This window comes from Chlamydotis macqueenii, chromosome 9, assembly GCF_036417535.1.
Source record: "Chlamydotis macqueenii isolate bChlMac1 chromosome 9, bChlMac1.mat, whole genome shotgun sequence".
Lineage (NCBI taxonomy): Eukaryota > Metazoa > Chordata > Aves > Otidiformes > Otididae > Chlamydotis > Chlamydotis macqueenii.
Genome location: NC_141564.1, coordinates 13,502,215 through 13,521,097, shown reverse-complemented (window position 1 = coordinate 13,521,097; position 18,883 = coordinate 13,502,215). Strand labels below are relative to the sequence as shown.

The 18,883-nt window shown below is 36.3% G+C and overlaps 1 protein-coding gene across 2 annotated transcripts in view; it reads right to left on the bottom strand.

Annotated features, from left to right (window-relative positions):
- Nucleotides 1–4,601: 4,601 nt before the first annotated feature.
- AGTR1 (angiotensin II receptor type 1) overlaps nucleotides 4,602–18,883 on the bottom strand; it is a 29,540-nt gene continuing 15,258 nt past the window's right edge. For both annotated transcript variants that reach the window (XM_086755054.1, XM_086755055.1), the window contains one exon: nucleotides 4,602–11,833. In XM_086755054.1, coding sequence (XP_086611180.1) covers nucleotides 10,701–11,780 — 1,080 coding nt within the window. In that variant the 5' untranslated portion in view covers nucleotides 11,781–11,833 and the 3' untranslated portion in view covers nucleotides 4,602–10,700. The remainder of the gene's footprint in view (nucleotides 11,834–18,883) is intronic.

Genomic DNA, 18,883 nt, shown 5'->3' with positions numbered 1-18,883 from the left:
GTGTATCTTTGTTTACATCATAGTTCAAAGGTTGCTGAAGTGCTTGAAAGACTTCATGTAGCCCTGCCTTTATCACAGTACTGATATTTTTTTTTTATATAACACTTTACTTTCTGTCAATATTTCTGACTGAATTTACTACAATTGTTTCACAACTCTTTCTTTATCCAGTAATTCCTTTGCTATTATTGTATTGTATGTTTTCCACTGTTGCGCAGCGTAATGTAAGTACTGGGTACTGAAGTGTATATTATTATTTTTAAAACTGAGTGACACTAATTACAATCATAAATTATTACATAAGCTTCCTATTCTACAGTGGGAGCTTCAGTGAAATGCTGGCACTGGGTAATTAGCTGGTGCTAATCTGTGCCTTCAGTTTTGGATAGTCCAAAGAAGATTTGATGTTTCCTTTCCTGAAATAAACAAACCCAGCTTCCGAACTGTCAGAAAATAACAGTAGTTCTTAAGGGCTAATCATTACCAGCCTTTGTCATGGGGCTGTAATTGTTCAATGAATTCTGCTTCAATCAGGGAAAAATACGCTTAAGTGCCAATAAAAGTTTTTATGCTGCCATGATTTCTTCCTGCCTCATCTTCCTCCTCCCTGTTTATGGCTTTATTCCACTGTCTCTTGTTACTAAGCAACACTGTACATGGCTTTAATGCAAATGGCTTCAAACCCTCCGATAGTGAGGCAGAATAGCATCAGGTTAATTTCCCGATTAATGCATGCTACAAAGAAGTGCTGTGCACTAAAGAAAGATGATGGCTAGGAAGCTGCCTCATAGCATAAGGAAATAAAGTAGTTTTTTTTGTCTTTTCTAGATTGTCTTGTCTATATTTAAAAAAAAAAACAAAAAAACAAACCAGCTTTCCAAGCAGATGGTTCAAATGCTTGGTTCCATCATTTTGGCTTGATCTGTTCTGTGTTGAACTGCCTAGCTGATTGCACAGTGTACATGCCTTGATGATGGAAGTAGTTTTCTTCTGCTTTTATGCTATATTTTCATTTCTGTGCAAGAGGAGATAAAATGATTGTTCAGATACTATTTCTGATCCATTTCTAAAATTATAGTAGCATGTGAGACTTTTTAGAATGGAGCGTTGTCTTTTTATTCAAACCAATAGTAAAATTCCAGCTGACATCAGTGGGAATAAGATTCAACTGGTGTTCGTGGTTGTTTGATAAATTTATTTTGCACACCACAGTACTACTACTCATATTTGTAAAGCTCTTCAGTATTGTGCATTGCAGGTGATTGCATATTTTTCTCATTTTTTCCATAATCTTAAAAATGCAAAGTCCCATTTAACAGGCTAGCAATTATAATCTTGTCCACGCAGCAATACCATTTTAGATGGAAATAAAACAGATTTTGGCACCATGCTACAGAAATCTTAGGGGCAGTGTTTAGGCTTTAGTGTTTGCTCGTAGAACAGCTGTGACAGGTTTATGGCCAATGTTTGTGGAACTGCTTTGACTTTACTACTCTAAATCAAGGGCAATGCTTGCTATTACAAGGTGGAATTTCGAAGTCTAAATATAGACTATCAAAGCATTTAAAGTATACTTAAATGCATGTTTGCAACTTTGATTCCTGTAATGCCTGAAGATTTATATCTTTCAAACAGCCTGAGGTAATACTGAGCCTCCAGACAACTTCTGCCTTTTAGGTAGGCCCTTAGTTTGAAATCCACTGATTTTCAAGGTAATGAAAGTAATAGTGTGCAATGCAGCTCTAGGAACTATATTTGCATTGACCCGTCTTCAAATGTTTCTTGTTCTGTGTAAATTTTTTTCTATCTGTTTAAAAAAATATTTTATCTCTTGTTACTTAGAGGCCCTATGAAGGAGAAAGGATTTTGCTGGCAGTCCTTTCAGTATTTCTGTCAAATGCACAGTCAGCAGAATGAATAGTAGACCAGAAACCTAGTTTAAATTTTAAAATAATGTTTAAACCCTAATTCAACATTTATGCATAAGGAAGTTTGTTTGTTGTCAAATTTGGTAGAGATGTCCAGAGAGAACTGCACTGTGCTTTTGGGAAATCAAACATTTCTCAAATTTAAACCATACAGAGAAAGTCTTAGATTCTTCCCCCCCCCCCCCGATGGAAACACACATTTAAAAACAACGTGAGATTAACACAGTTATGGAGCACATCCTTAGTGCTGCCCATGTGTTTTTCTCCACTGTTACAGTGAACATAAGTTATGCATGAAATAGTGTCTGTGTGTTGGAAGAAGAACATACAGGAGAAAAACCAAAAGTTAAACGTATATATGGGAAATAAAATACAAGGATTTGCCAAATAATAACAAGCCATAGTGTATATTATTGCATTTTTGCAGCATGCTGGAGTGCAGCATTGGCGTGTATACGATATGTGCTGGATGGCAGTCAGTATTATATATTTGCAGTATTGCATTTACTGATGGCATTGCAGGTATTTCATTGTAGGTGCAATTTAGGGATGTCCCTATCTACAGTATTTTTTTTAGGAGGTCATTGCTTCTGTGGCTGTATTGGGTCAGTAAGCGAAACTGGATTCCATAAGCGTGGGCTGAGCACACTAATATACTGTGCAAGTTCCACTGTTGGTGGTGATGATGATCTGTTTGTAGCTGGAAGCTATGGAGCTTTACAGTGTTGATCAGCTTCTCCTGTGACAGGCAGATCATCAATCAAATGATATCGTGGGAGAGATAAAGGCATGTTCTGTCATGGAATAGCCTTGTCTAAGTATTTGAATTAACTTAGCAGAAAATTTAGCCTTTAAACAGCTCCAAGATAAGCAGTGAAGTACAAGAAAAACTTTGTCTTGCATGTCAAGTTTGCAGTTGTCTTTTGGGCTGGAGGAAAGAGCTAAAAACTGGAACATGGCTTTACAGTACATTAAAAAAAAACAAACCTGTCTATACTTTTGTAGTGATTCAGTTCCACACTTAAATCCAGCATGTACTTGTGGGTCACAGTATTGAATGATGTTTTAGCACTGATCTCTTAAGCTCTTGAAACGTAATTGATATGAACATTAGTGGTGAGTCCCACAAGAAAACTGAAGTTAGATGTTTAAAGAGACCAGAATATTATCTAGACTTCAGCAATAAGTACAATGTATTTTTCCAATGAACACTTAAAGTTTTCTTTAACTAACAGGAAATTGAGTCACAAACTTTCTGAAACAAAATTATGTGCAACTTCAGAATTTCTAGGGTATGAGCTGTACAGATAATGAACATCTTCATTTAGAATCCTGTATTCCCATCAGACTCTGTTCTGCTACTTGTGTTGCAAATTAGAGCTAAAACCACAGTTACTTGTAGGTTTGATGACAGACAAAACTTGGAGGAAACAATCTAATCATATGGTGTGAAGACTAAGATAAACCAACACTTAAAGTTATTTTGGATTGTTTAATATTTTCAATATTTCAAAATACAATCAGTCTGATGTAGATGTTTCTGTGAAAAATTCTTACTCTTTTTGCACAGTTATGTTAGAAACCTGTCTAAAATGTGATAAAGTTTTCTGAAACAGAGCAGTGCTTATCTGCTGTCTACTTTCATGTAAAAATTACAGATGACAGTACAGAGAGTTATAGATAAGCAGAGGAATTCAGGAATACCAGAAGTACAATTTTGCTGGGTTTAACACTATACACTGCACTATATAGTACAGTCTAGTATATAATGTGAAGTATGCCTTTCTGCATGCCTCTTTACATTTCTATCTAGAGCAATCATGTTGCAAAACCCAGACTAACGTTAACAATACTCTAGTAGGTGAAATTACATCTCATGTACATTTATTCATGACTTGTCTTTAAAAGGTATCCTGGAAATCATACACATTCTCTCACTTTATAGGTGCTCTTATACAGAAAGAGGGCTTTGGATCTGCAAATTTTTATCTTGCTTGGAGGCTTTTCACAGTGCAAAACGGAATCCCTATAAAAGCTTTAAAAAGCTACTTAAATGAATAAAAATGTGAAAATAAACTTATTTTAGGTCCTTTATTTTTTCATAGCTGCTCAGCAAAATTAAGTATGCATGGCACTACTATAATATATACTATATTTTTAAGAGATCATCTTTGGTTTGGTTTCTGGGGGATTTTTTGGTGTATTTTATAAACTCAGCTTGAGGAGGAGTTCAGATTAGGCAAGCAAATCTCATGTAAGTCTATATGCAGTACATTGTCTTCCTTTCCTGTGCAAATAATTGTCTGATGCGTTTCTAATGCATAATTAACCTTTTTTTTTTTCTGAAAAAAAGTCAATAGTGACAAATTAGCTGCTAATATCTTATATACATCTATTGATTATAACTTTTCTGGTTATTCAGTTTCATAAAAACGGCCAAGTTTACATTTGCTTCAGAATATTAGTTGGAGATGCTTGAAAGTCTGTGTGTATATGTACAGAGTTGGTCCTCACTCATAAGAAAACCTTTTGGTATTTTCTTTTCTACTATTTTCACTTTCTTATTTTCAATGAAAGGAAAGCTTTTTGGCTCACTTTGGTTTAAAAAAAGAGATCTTATTTTTTGTTTAATGGCAGAGTGAAATATCCTTGCAGGTTTTTTTTTTGTGTGTGTGTTCAGCAACAGTCTTTGCTTTCCACCCTATTCTAACAATTTTTCACTTTCTTATTAAGCTGTGAAACTCCAAGGGATCGTATCTCTCTGTGTATGTATGCCTCCTCCTGTACCAGGGCTTGTGTTTGACTGTAGCCTCACATCACTGCCGATATATAAAACTGAGGAATAATTAAAATATGTAAAAAAATAAGTTATTCAGTAGATATGCCATCAACATTTTATAGGCCCAGCCTTTAACCGTTTTTCACTTTTTTCCAGTGTGTGACACTATAAAACAGAGTATGAAGTGGAGTTTACTGGGGATATGCAAGATTAAATTCAATTTTATTTTCATATTCAAAATGTGTGATCCATTCTTTTGCCAAAAAAAAGGCACCAATCCCCTTTTACTATGCTGGAACATGATCCTGTTTCCATTGAAGCCACTATACAATGTGGCACTGCTTAGAAACACCAACACTTATTCTATATAAGTGGATATATTTACATTGAATATTCGGCTACAGGCAGCCTGAGTGTGGCTTTTCAGGGCTATTATTCATAATGTAATGCGATCCTGTATTTGACACAATATTCTGGGTAAGTCTGTCCCTATTATTTAATTTAGCTTCTAAAAAGTTAAGCCTATTTTCTACTTTAAGCTCTAACCTGTATATAGGAAAACTAACAACTTAAGTATCCACTTCAAGGAAACCTTATTAGCCAAAGCCAGCTCTGGGAAACAAATGAATTACTGAACTACTGTTCCACATGTGATTTTGGAGCCAGCCAGGTATCCTTTCCACTGAGTTGCAGACAGAGCCTGCTAATCTCAAGAGTCTAGGGGGAGCTGGGTTAGACTTTGGATTAAAAGGAATGAGGAATGGTGGTATAAAGTATTACAGCATTAAATAGAAATACTTTGGTAAGGATGATGTTGCCTAAGATATGTAGCTACAGACATACTGATTATAGTGAAGTGCTTACAACAATACAGATACATATCTCTTTGCTTTGGATTACTACAGCAGTGGAGATGGCTTCACAAAGATATCTATTACTGATGTGTATATGTTCAGTAATACTTCACACAGTAAAAGTTCTTATGTAATAGTAGTAAACTTCTACAATATAAAACTATTTCTATTAAAATAGAAAACATTAACATCCACCAATTTACACTTCATGACTGCACAAAAATATATTAAAAAAAATCTAATTATTTTTACTTAATCTACCAGGTACTTTCAAAGCTGCAGGCCATGGCACTAGTTGACTAAAAAGATCACATAATGCTGTTCTCAAACATGATCTGTATCTATTTTTTGTGCGTCTAGCCACATCTACAGAACTCACCAGTGACAATGAGCTTGACAGCTCTGCCATTAACATTGAGGATTTGTTAGTTCAGCCTTGGATGTGAGGTCGTAGTTGAAATGGACTTGATGACTGATAAAACAGCCTCCTCATCGCTTTGTGCGAGCTGGTGGAAAGATGGTATGGCCAAGCCTGTAATGTGATGTAGAAGAGCAGAGCTGGAGACCCTGACCTTGTGAGTGGGGTGAAAATGGTTTGATATGTTCCAAACTGCACAGGACATTATTAAGAAACTTAAAAGCCTCTCAGAATTTTCTTTCTGCAAGTTTTTCTACTTAGCTGAAAGACTTATTCTTAGGTTCTTTTTTTTTTTTTTCATCTGTTGCAAAAATAAAATGAAGTATTTACATTTAACACTAAATATTTCCAAAATCAGCAACTCCGTTTTGGGCTTTCTTCCGTTCCCTCCCAGGTATTTGTTTCTCCTTTCCATTGCAGTGTTTCCCTGCAAATACTTCTTCAGTAGTCTTTTAAAGGAGATCAGTAAGATAAATCATTGCTGAAGCTATGCAAGCAAAACTAAACCAAACCTGGGAATCCTACTGTATTCTCTGCTGTTGTCACAGTTTCAAGTAGATGATGGAAAAACATCACTTAAATAGCAGTTGTAGTGAAGTAAAGGATTTTTGGCCTTGTACTTACTCTGCGACTTCTTGACTAACAACGTAAACATGAGGAAATTGTTAAGCTGAGAAGCCAAATTAATCTCTATTGTATCTGCAATTGTTTTGTTAGAATTTAGGCTAACCAGTGCAGATTATATAGTATTACTTAGGATAGGCATATAACGGGCAGGCAAATAGAGAGCAGAGCATGAAATGAGTCATATAAAGTACTAATGCACAATAAATAGAAATAAATATTACGTATGTACACATCAAACATAATGTGATATAGTAATTATTCTGCCAGCAGAAAGAAAGTATTAATTCAAACAAATCAACAGGATATAATTGTGATAGATGAGGAGTAGTGATACCTGTATTTAGGGCTGGCCATATGCTGTCTGCATTAATACTGGCTTGAGTTCCTCACACAAGAAGAGTACGGGGACAGACTAGGAGTTTGTCAAGTATTTCACTTTGGTCATCCTGAGAATGAAAAGTACTTTGGATACTTCTTTTTAAAATAACAGCATCCTACTGCATCTTAACTTTGTGTTCTTTAAGATAGTGGGAGTTTGTTCTTAAACATAGCTAGCTAGTTCTTATGTTGATATTAAATTAAGGTGGCTCAGCCCAAAGTTCCCCAAAGACAGCGAAGTCATATAAAGCCAAATCTTACTACCTCCTCCTCCACTGGCAAGGAATAAGTTCTTGCAACAAAGGATGCTCTGGCCGTCTCCTACCTGCACCTCAGTAAGGACACAGCCAAGGTCCACAACAGCAGCCAGATCCTGCCCTCTCTCATACTGCTGCTCTGCACACCCCACACATGGTCTCCAGCACAGTGTTTTCAGAAAGCAGGTAGGCAGGGGAGTGTAAGGCTCAGCAACATGAGCAATTAGGTGTTTCTCAGCACCCAATTGGAAGTGGCCTGGTTGTGCTGAGGGAAATTGGGAGTTGTCAGTTTGGGCTTTGTGGGCATACCTGAAAGTGCAGGATGTGGCTGCATACAATAACTCCGAAAGTCTGCTCTCTGCTGCTGCCCAGTTACAGTTGGAGAATTTTATTTGCTTTTTTTTTTTTTTTTTTGAGGAAACACTAAACTAGGATCCACTATATTTGCCAGCTGCCAAATGACCATTTTCCTGCCCCTTAGGAGAACAAAAATTTTCCATCATTATTTAACAACAGCTTTGCCCTCCACTTTCTTTGCCTGTAAGTTCAAGGACTGTCTTGCCTTCAAAGCACACCAGCTGCAATCCCTTCCTGCCTTTTGCTGCAGCAACCCAGCCGGATGTGCATGCTTGTGTTTTTTTCCCATGATGCAGGTAAGCACAGCTGGCACCAACAGCCTAGCATACACAGGCTCTTAAAAACACAGGATTTGGCACAAAATGATCAAAATCACTAACCAATGGCTTCTCTTCTGTTTTCTGCTGTAATAGTTATTTGTATAATTCATGGTCACTACTAATTCTTCTTCTTTTTCTTCTTGGTGATAAAATGAGTGCTTTCAACTAAATATTTAGTTATCCCTTGGGAAAATTAGCTTCAATTTTTATTTTTATACATTATATATACATTCTTCTACTTGGGATGGCTCTTGTAGAAATGCAATCAATGTTTTGCCAATGAGCTACTTATTGTGGTTGTTGGGGACACTGGATTTCAGTGACCAAAGGGACCAGCAGGTGATGAGGAAATGCTTGCTTAGCCCCTGTTGAGGAAGCTATCTGGTTCCCAGATGGACAAGCTGGTATTTCATGTCTACAGGAGTTTTGCCACAGGTAAGGATCTCAAGATCCATCAGGAGGCAGGGAAATATTGCTGTCTCTTCCTGTAACAACTTTTGAGATGAAAAACAAATTTGTGGCTGCCTCCAGCAGATGGCAAGCATAGCTCACTGAATTATGTCTGAGACAGAGCTGCTTCTGCCAGGGGAAGCTCCCAGAGCTACTCAGCATGTGCACACGTGTACATGAACAAAATAGCGTACAGATAAGTGGCAAGCTCTGTCAGTCCTTTGTCAGCTTAACAAGTACGGAGGCAGTGGTACTATTCTGGATGCTATTTATAATGCACAGAACTATTGCCATCTTCACTTTTAACGAATGGCTATCTCACATGTGCATGTAAGGATAGAATAAGCTAAATATAAAGCATTATATAAAATAGGAATAACTTAACTATAAATGACACGTTCAGGTTTCAAATTTTGAGATACTAGCTTGCAATCAAATTAACTTAAGCCTTTAATGAAAGAGCATTTTTTTAACATACAGCTTTGGAAACTTTAGTGAATCCTCACAGTGTCTTGGGACACATATGAGTAGAGGTTGTTCCCATTTTGCAACTGGAAGAACAAAGGCAAAACTGAAGAAACTTGCCTTAAAGTAAATGAGTGAAAGAGCAGGAAGAGGCACAAGATTCCCAGACTTGGTTGTAGTCCTGTTTTTTTTTTTTCTTAAAAAGCATTAAACTACAGAAGTAACTTCTGTTGTGTTTTGACTTAAAATAATTTCCTAAAGTAAAAAACAATTTTAAATAGTGTATATGCAAGAGACCAATAATCTGAAAATATGGAAAATTCAACCACTTGCTACCTAAGACAAAGCTGCATTACAAGTATAATTTTGATGATTATAAATATTGCAAATTCTCAATGATCATGTAATTGTCTACATGATATATGTAAAGTTTTGGATTTTTTCTTAAATTTTGCTACGTCAAAAAGTATTTACTTTCTTTAAAGACAACAAATGAGTGTGAATAAGAATAAATATTTTCTGGACTTCATGATTTGAGGTAAAAAGGACATACGAGGATATGATTAGTTGAAACATCCTATAGTGCTTACCTTCTTCCTTCCCTCATTTGCATGGAGAGTTTGAGCCAGACTTTTGTTCTGATTTATGCTAGTATAAATTTGAATTTGTTCCATACACATAAAAAAAAGATTATACAGGGAGCAAATACTCTAGGCTTAGTTCTGTATAAACAGAGAGGAATTCTGTAAAAGCCAAGGGTAAAGTTTGGTATTGGATGTTTTGTGATGTGACTTAAAGTATTATTAGTTAAACTATACTATAACTGTTAGTCACATTTTTGCTTATCAGAATGTGAGTTTATTAAATGTCTAAGAATTTGAAAAAACTAGTGAATTTAATTAGTTAGTAATTTCTCTCATTGAGTGCACTGGTGGTTATACAAAAAAGTTTGAAGTTTTCTGATCACCTCTGTCCCAGAGCTCATGTTTTCAAATACAGAATTTTACTTTTAGTTACATAGTGTATGGAGTCAACCTACTCTATAAGTAATATTCTTCAAAGTTTGTGTGGCATATTATGAGAAGCTTGAGTGAAGCCCATTTTCGTGGTGTGTACACTTATTTTCTAAAAACTACTAGAAAAATACCCACTGGGATATAAATGTACATTTATGAAGCAATGTTTGAAATGTATAAGCAGGAATATAAATCTAAAAATATTTCTTTTGTGTTTAATAAATAAATCTGCATTTTATTACATATATTATTATGAAAAAATTGCCATTTAAAAAATGAAAAATAGTAGCATAAATCACATGAGACCAATTTCAGGGACCTTAAACTTCCATTTGAGTTTAAAATTGGGCCTCTCTATGTAGCATATATTCAAAAATATATTATAAATATGATATGACATTTATGTAATTAAAAAAACCAAAACCAATAAAACAAGCAGTGTAGCTCCACCAACTCAACAAAATTAGGAATAGCTCATGTATGTGTGAAACAGGTCATTCTTAATTCATGTAACCTATACAAGCTTTTCCTTTAGAAAGATCTCTGAACTTAAGTTTTCTCTACTGTTTTTTTGTAGTTTTGAGTAAACGGCAGGATGCTGACAAACTGACATGCCTGTCCCATATTTATGTTGCTTTCAGTGAAGAACAACAGAATGAAAACCAAGCAGTCGTCTTCACAATGTAAAATAAAAAGCCACTGCTAAATCTTTACAGTACGATTTCTCTGAGGTGATCTAATGTTTCTATAATGAGCAGTAAGCTGCAATGTTCAGGACTGCAGATATGAGTTTTGTCATTCTTGCTGCTTCGTTCACAAGGTTGTTCAAAAAAAGTATATTGCAAAATGCATCACTCTGTGTCGAAAGACCCAGCAGTCTTTTTAGTGGGCAAGCGTATATTTTCTGGTGGCCGATATGAGAGGGAGCTCATTTTTGTTGTTAGGCTTGGATGTGCGCTGACATTTGGTGGGATGTATTTTATTAGCTGAAGAAAGTATTTTTTAAAGTTTTTTCCAAAGAAAACATAAAAAAAAGGATTCAAACAGTTGTTAAAGTAAGCGATGCAAATGGTGAAGGGCATAGCCGTATCCACAATATCAGTGATTTTGCAGTCTGTTATTACGTGTAATTGAATTAATACATCCAGAAAAGTGAACACTTGATGAGGAATCCAGGAAAAGAAGAAGAAAAATACTATTGCCACAATCATTTTAAATATATCATCATTTCTGGTCTTATTTTTTTGAATTTGATATGCCTTCTTCAGGGTCTTCCAAATTAGAGTGTAGCTTGTTAATATGATCAGAAAAGGAATTAAAAAGCCCAGCAAATTTTTGGATAAACCTAACCCAACCCGGAGCGTTGTGTTGTTGTTGTCATATCGAAAACCGCAGACTGTCATGTTCAAGTTCTCAGCAAAGAATATATTGCGGTGAATGATGACAGGCAAACTGGCCACACCAGCTAGAAGCCAGATAGCAATGCAAGTTATTCTGGCAACAAACATGGTACGTCGAATTCGGGACTTCACTGGATGTACTATGGCCAGGTACCGGTCAATACTAAGGCATGTGAGGAGGAACACACTGGCATACAGGTTGAAACTTATCCCTGCTGATGCCAACTTACACAAACAGTTGCCAAAAGGCCACTGGTACTCCATGGCCGTGTAGGCTGCCCAGAGTGGCAGAGTTATTAAAAAACACAAGTCAGCCAGTGCCAGGTTTAGAAGAAAGATGCTGGCTACTGTTTTTAATTTCATGTAGCAGTAAATGACAAGAACAACCAGGCTGTTCCCAAATATGCCTATGATAAAGATGATGCTGTAAACAGTTGGAACCATAATGTAGATGTAACTGTGCCTTCCCGAAACAGGACAGTCGACGTGGATTCTTTTAATAGTTTCTTCAGTAGAGTAATTTGGGACCATCTTGACCTCTTCAGCTGCAACCTAATTTCAGAGAGAAAATATGAAGTTCACGCCTAGAAGGGGAAAAAAGGAAGAAAATATTAGGGGACATGACAGGGATTTAATTTTTAAAAACTTTCAGTTATATGTAAATTTTTGTGTCTAATACAATGTGTTAATGTTTTTGAGTTTAAAAATAAGCCATCCTCAAGTGTTTTCTCAGCCAATTTCTATTTTAATAGAGACTGCAGAATAAAACAGGTAAGAAGTTTTAGGAGCTGGCTGAACATTGTTAGATTCTTTTTAATGTAAATGAAATCTAAAACTTCTTTCAATTAACAAGGTTAAAATTAAAAAAAAAGAGAGACTGGTTAGTGAACATACAGTATAAAAGTAATAATAGAGACTCAAAATAGCAGAGAACTATAAATTCAGGAGAGTCTTTAAGTTATTTTTTTTCCATAAACAGGTGGTCTATTTAATTCAGATTTCTCAGAAACTACACTTAAGCACTCTGAATACCAGTTGATTCTGTAAATATGAAAAGCATAATGCATTAAAAAGTTAATTAAAATTAGGTAGTCATTTTGATCTCTGATGTGAACCACTAGAATTTTTTTCTATACATTAAGGTTAATTCTTTGAATCAATTTCTACATCACAGAGAAAGAGGAAGATACTCACAGAATCTAATGTTCTGTTTTACTGTAAATACTTTAAATACTTAGAAGTTACCTAGCTCCCCATCTGGCTTGGAACTATGGTATCTAACTACGAACAAAGGAAAAAAAAAAAAAAAAAACCTGTGAAAATCCAGACATGTTGATTTGTTGAACAGTAATAACTATAGAAATAGTTTTAAAAGGGTGCAGGGGGAAAACTACAATTCACATTACCTTTTTAGTTAGTGCCTAAATTTATGTATCCAAAAGTTAAAGTTGTAGTCTTTTAAGTGTACAAAAAATACTTCTGGACAGCATTACATGTATGGAAATGGTATGAAATCCCCTTTAAAGGGCACCTGTTTGTCTTGCCAGGGCTTATGTGTTCTGCAAGAATGATATCCTTATTAATGACCTTAGGAAGCAGGTAGGATGCTGTAAGTGACTCTGATACTAAATCATTTCCACAGTCTACAGATAGACAGTCTTGGAAAAAATAGTGGAGACTGTAAAAAAATAAAAAATTGTTGTTATTGCAGAGTAGTGTTTATTGCTGTCTGCAGGATCCCAACAGCTGTCAGCCCAAACCAAACTTGTGCTGCCTGAAACACAGATCAAGTGAAATATATTTGCTTTAAAAATATAATAAACCCCTTATAAATGTAAGTCACTTTTATATAGATGAATATACATGCCCTAAGGCCTTGGGCAGTACAGACGCATTCAGAAAGCGCTGTGTTGTTACGGAGGTGGGTGCTCATTATTTGCGTTGTTCAGCACTGAAGTTCCTGTTAAGTACAGAATGTTGCTCTGCGAAGTGTTTGACATGCTCTTGCTGGAAGACAAACCTTATTCCAAATGGATTGTCTTTTTAGTCTGTCTTTTCAATCAGGAAGCGAGGCATAGATAGGTCTCAGCAAAGCCCACACAGGAAGTCTGAAGTGGAGCCAGGAACTGAACCCAGAATATGGGTTGCAGTCAGCATCTTGTGAGCAGAGTCACCCTTTGGCTCTCAATTTATTAGCTTTTAAAAGCCTCAGTATTTCTCTATCTTAGCTAATGTTCTATTATATGTTTGCATTAATGAGCTGATTCATTTCCATAAAGCTAGCAGGGAAATCTCAAAATTTAGGTTCTTATAATTCTATCAAGTGTGGAATATCTAGGTAAATCTAACAAATTTTATCAATATGTGCAATGCGACCCCTCTTTCCAATTCATTCTGTGAATTAGTCTTGCTGCCTCATTCAGTCCAGGTGTCTGAAAATGACATCAGCTGGTTTTGCCATATTTAAGAAGTGAAAGTCAGGCAAATACAGCTGACACAACTGCACACCATTCTGATCACGCATGGCACTGTAATGCATCCTGAGTTCAACTTCCTGGCTTTCAAACTTTGCCAAATCTAGAATACATAGTGTCTGGCTCTGTGGAAGGTCGTGCTATCCATAGGACAGGGAGAACTACAATAAAAAGATTTCAAGATAAAGAAATCTTATCTTATCCTTTGGTTGTGAAAGTGCCCAAGGAGACGTGACAATAACAGACAGATTCTGCAACATCAAGGTCTAGCAGTATTTGCCTAGTCCCAGCTACGTGCTGGTGCATGGCCTATTCAGTATCATAGCCATTGCTTGCTTATATACCTGCTGAGATTACAGCCCAAAACTTAGCAGTAAGACACTTTTGTGAAGTCTCCACTAAGAAAATCACCACTGCAAGTCAAACTTGTAGTAGAGCAAATCAAGGCCCAGGTAAAGACTGAGCAAGACCTTTTCCTGTGACTGGATTAACAAACTGGTGGTACTATTTGGCAAGTGTGTCCTGTTCTGCGTACTAACTGGCAGATTCAGTGGCTAAGACAACTGTAGCTGATGAATAGTCCTCCTTTGACGGTATTGTTTCTGCACAGCAGCACCCTTCCCACAGTCACTTCATCCACTCTTCAGCGTACCGTATTTCCTTGTTTTGTTGTTTAACTTCCAATTTCCCTTTTCTACTCACATGGTGGCCTGTACTTTTCATACCAGTAGTAGCTTCAGTTGATGTAATTAATGGCATATGTACTTTCCAGAAAGCGTAATAAAGATTATATTCCGTTTTCAGAAATGTGTTAAAACATATACAAAAAATAATTGAGTTGGGGAAACTTGTGTCTGGCTCTTTAAGGTACTGAATTCCCTGAGCTTATTTTGGAGTGCTTTGGAAGTAAAAAAAGGCAGAACAATTCCCATGAAGAATCACGAATTTGGCCAAGATACAGTGCAATACTTCAATTTATATTTGTAAGACTCTAGCACTTCTGGAATTAAAGATTTTGGTGTAACAGGGAAGTCAGTGGAACTGCGCAAAGGATGTGTTTGGTATGTTATCAGTTTAAATTGTACTGAGGAATTACAATGAATAAAGAAATCCATCCCTATTTTCAGTAAATGAAAAGAAAGCAGAAACACATAATGTGGCTGCTTTTGGATAAATAGATATCGATTGCCATATGTATATCTGAAAACAGTTTGAAACTTGCTGTAAGAATGAACCTCTGAGACATTTGAAGCACAGTGAGCAAAGCATTACTAATCCCAAACTGAATTTTTTAATTTCCTGGAAATTTTAAAGTTTCAGAGCTAGCCTCAGGAAGATCTGCTTTTTTGAGGACATCTGTAACTTTTGTGCATGAGGAAAAGCTTCAATACAGGAGAGAACAGTCATGTTTGGGAAAGCATGGGCCCATAGTGGTGCAGAGTGGTGAGACAGGGCAGCCGTAGAGGTCTAAACTCCATACAGGCAATGATTTATTTTTTGTACCACTGCAATTTTTGCTGTTATTCTTATTTGTCACAGTTCACCTGCTTGTCCCAGGATCATGGTTATATACATTTTATGCAAAGCAGATACTTGGGAAATACTGCAGATTAAAAATGTTATAGAAACAGATGGCTAGTACAGCTTTATGCTGCTAGAATTCACCAGACTAGGTTAAACCACCAGCCAGTTAAATGCAGGTGTTGAAATTGTGCACATTGATAATTCCATGTAAAGCATCTCAAATAACCTGAGTTAACATAATAATTGGCTTATTTTAAGGCTGATACACAAGGAGTTTTTTCTAAGAGGATTGAATTGACGTGTCTATGAATGGTGTGGCAACATCAATCTCAAAGCAAATTATCTGGTGAGCAGCAAACCCCTGTTGTATGTTACTGTCCTGTTTGACCTTTTATCTTTTTTTTTTTTAATTACAATGATTATAATAAGTCACAGATAATGAAATGCTTCAGACTGCTCTGCCAACTATTATTTACCACTCCATTCATTGCATCTGTTGGGTGAACATGCATCCTAATTAAACTGCCTGTGGAAACAACAAGGAATGCTGAGCCCATGCAAGGTAAACAGCACTTTGCCTACTGAAAGATAAGATAGCACCGACTGTGGCTTTCCATGAGAACTTCACAGGCTATAAATAGGTAAGCAGATGTCACAAGTCAGATTTTAAACAAAAATGTGGTTTTGATATTTGCTTTGACAAAGACTAAATAAACTCAGGCTGACCAACCCTGCCACAGTTTAGCCACCTCACCATTAGGTAATGAGAGGGTTTTTTTTTTCTTCTGATGATAGGTGGATTATTTGCTTTTCTTACAAATGACAAGATATGTCCATGTTTAAGAGGATGGTGCATTCTATTTTTATACAAAATTATTGCACATGGGGAAGAGGCTGAAAAATGTTTGGATCAATATGTTCAATGTAACTATGTTTTTCTTTCTGGTGGTGTAAGCTTTTTCCTTTATCTTGAGAGTTTAGTACTCCCTCCTTTCCTAATTTCTTCTATCTTATTTTTCTAATTGCTGAGAAACAAATGACACTTTCCAAATGCTTTTATTTCACTGACATTTTTCTCCTGTCCAGCAGAACAACCCTTTTTATTCTCATTCCCTTAATGAATACGGTTTCTTCTACTTCATATGCCTACTTCACTCTTCCCTGCTTTCCTGGTGTTCCTGACTGTGAAGCCATAAATCTACCTTTCTCCTTATTTCTGCTGCTCCTTCTAACAGTCAGTACTCCCCACTCACAGCTTTCCTAAGTATTTTTAGTCCAGAGTTGATAGGTGAATTCAGGAGGGTGAGAGAAATAAAGGCATGTAATTCAAACTTTTGTGGCCTTGCAGTGTGCATAGACCTCCTGTCATCACTGCCACTATCTTCTAGGGAGGTCATTGTCTGACTTCACGGTAAATGACAATAAATCAAACTATTACTGAAATGGAGCTGCAATAGTCAGTACAGAACTGGAACACTGTCTGTACATCAATTCATGAGCAGCAAGAACAGAAAGCAAGCTTCAAAAGATCCATATTAGTAACTGTGAAGTTGGCTGTTGCTTTTGCAGTTTTGGATCACGAGGTGGTCTGACATCAGAAGAAAGGGAATTTCCAGGACCTTCTACAGGCCTGTGCGTTTTCATTTAATAGCTGTTCTCCTGTCCAGTCTTTTATAAAACAACTGCCAGCCTATTGAAATTGCTGTTAATTTTGTGGCGTCTGCTTTTTTTTTTTGTTGTAAAGTATTTATCTTTGTAATTCTCCATCCTACACGTGGATTCTTGTGCCTTCCCCTTGCAAGTGTTGGAGCTGGTCTGTTTCATTTGTGCTAGCTCTACAGAGCTGGAAAGTGAACTGGCTGCCATCTTTCCAGGATCTGATACTTCTATTGCATCAAAACTCTAAATTGCTTGTTACTCATTTTGTGCTAGCAGAGGACCTCCCCGAAGAGGAGGCTCCAGGGAGACCTGATAGCGGTCTTCCAGTACCTCAAGGGGGCCTACAAGAAAGATGGGGAAAGGCTGTTTAGTAGGGCCTGTTGCGATAGGACGAGAGGTAATGGTTTTAAAATAGAGGGGGGTAGATTTAGATTAGAAATTAGGAAAAAATTTTTTACAATGTGAGTTATAGAACACTGGACCAGGTTGCCCAGAAAGGTGGTAGAGGCCCCATCCCTGGAAACGTTCAAGGCCAGGCTGGATGAGGCTCTGAGCAACCTGATCTAGTCAGGGATGTCCCTGCTTCTTGCAGGGGGGTTGGACTAGATGACCTTTGAAGGTCCCTTCCAACCCTAACCATTCTATGATTCTATGATTGCTACCTTGTAAATGTGAACTGTTTATGTACTCTGACCTTCTGTGTAAGAACGTCTCTGTATTTATTTCCTCCAGCATACTTCAAAAGAGTTTGTCCTTCTGTATGATGGCTTCATAGTTTATTCTGAAAAGAATGTACATCTCTCTTCTGTTTGTTTGCACAGAGTACTCATTAATTTTTCCCTTCACTTCCCAAGTGTCTTTCAACTGTACTCAGTTTCAGTCATAAAATTTATCTGAGAAAAGGACAGATGAAGGTACTTTTTTCTCTGGGACAAATTCATGCTTGTGGAATGACTGAACAGTGGAATTGGAGGTGTGTGTGACTTATACAAAGGAAAAGAATGCAGTTAAGCATAGTGACATTTAAATCACTTTGAAGTTTAACTCGTATATATTTTGACCACTAGAGGTCTGTATTTCCTATTTTAAAATAACAGAATTGCTTTATTTTATATTCAAGTGCCAACACTTTTCAAAACATCCTTTTCTTTCAAGATAATTAAGATGCAAACACAAGGCAAAATACCTATCATTGAAATTCTGCATTTATGTCAAGTATAGTGTACCAGACTGAACTATTTTAAGTCTAATTTAGTATCTACTAGTGTATATCTAATTTCCTTTATTCTAGTACGTTCTTGGTTTTGCTAACCTCCAGTCCAATTCTTGCACTTGTAAGCCACAGAACAAGATAGTGATATTTTATTTTTTCAAGGATGTATGCAGCTTAAACTCCCTAAAGTTTTTGAGACAAATTAAAAAATATTTTAAAAGGGAGACTAGAAGTATAGCTTACTTTAAAAATGCAGATGGAAAAACAGTGACACCTACTCATTAAAGATTATTTTTAAACTAACTAGGCATGTTGTTAATCATACAACTCATTTTCCAAATATCAGCCAGGGAGTATTCTTGAAAGTAATTCCAGGTAATTCTAAGTTAATTTGATTCAAACATGTATTTTCCTTTTTAGAGGAAAATACAACTTCAGAACTATTTAAATTGTTTTTAAGGAGATTTTTGGAAACTGAAGGCAACATGAGCCTACACATTTTTTTGCTATCCAAATGGTGATTTTTAGACCTCAAGTGCTGTATATATTTAATGAATTGTAAACAATTCCACAATTTGAAATATAAGCATCTTTAACACATTTTAGCCCTCCCATTTCTTTTATTAATACACCTTGATTTGTTATTATGCTTTTGAACACTTTGAGTGCATGATGATGATGATACTCTGTTTCAAATTATTTACCTAAATAATTCTCTAAAGCTAGTAAGGGCAAACACCTTCCAATCACATAGAGAAGAAAGG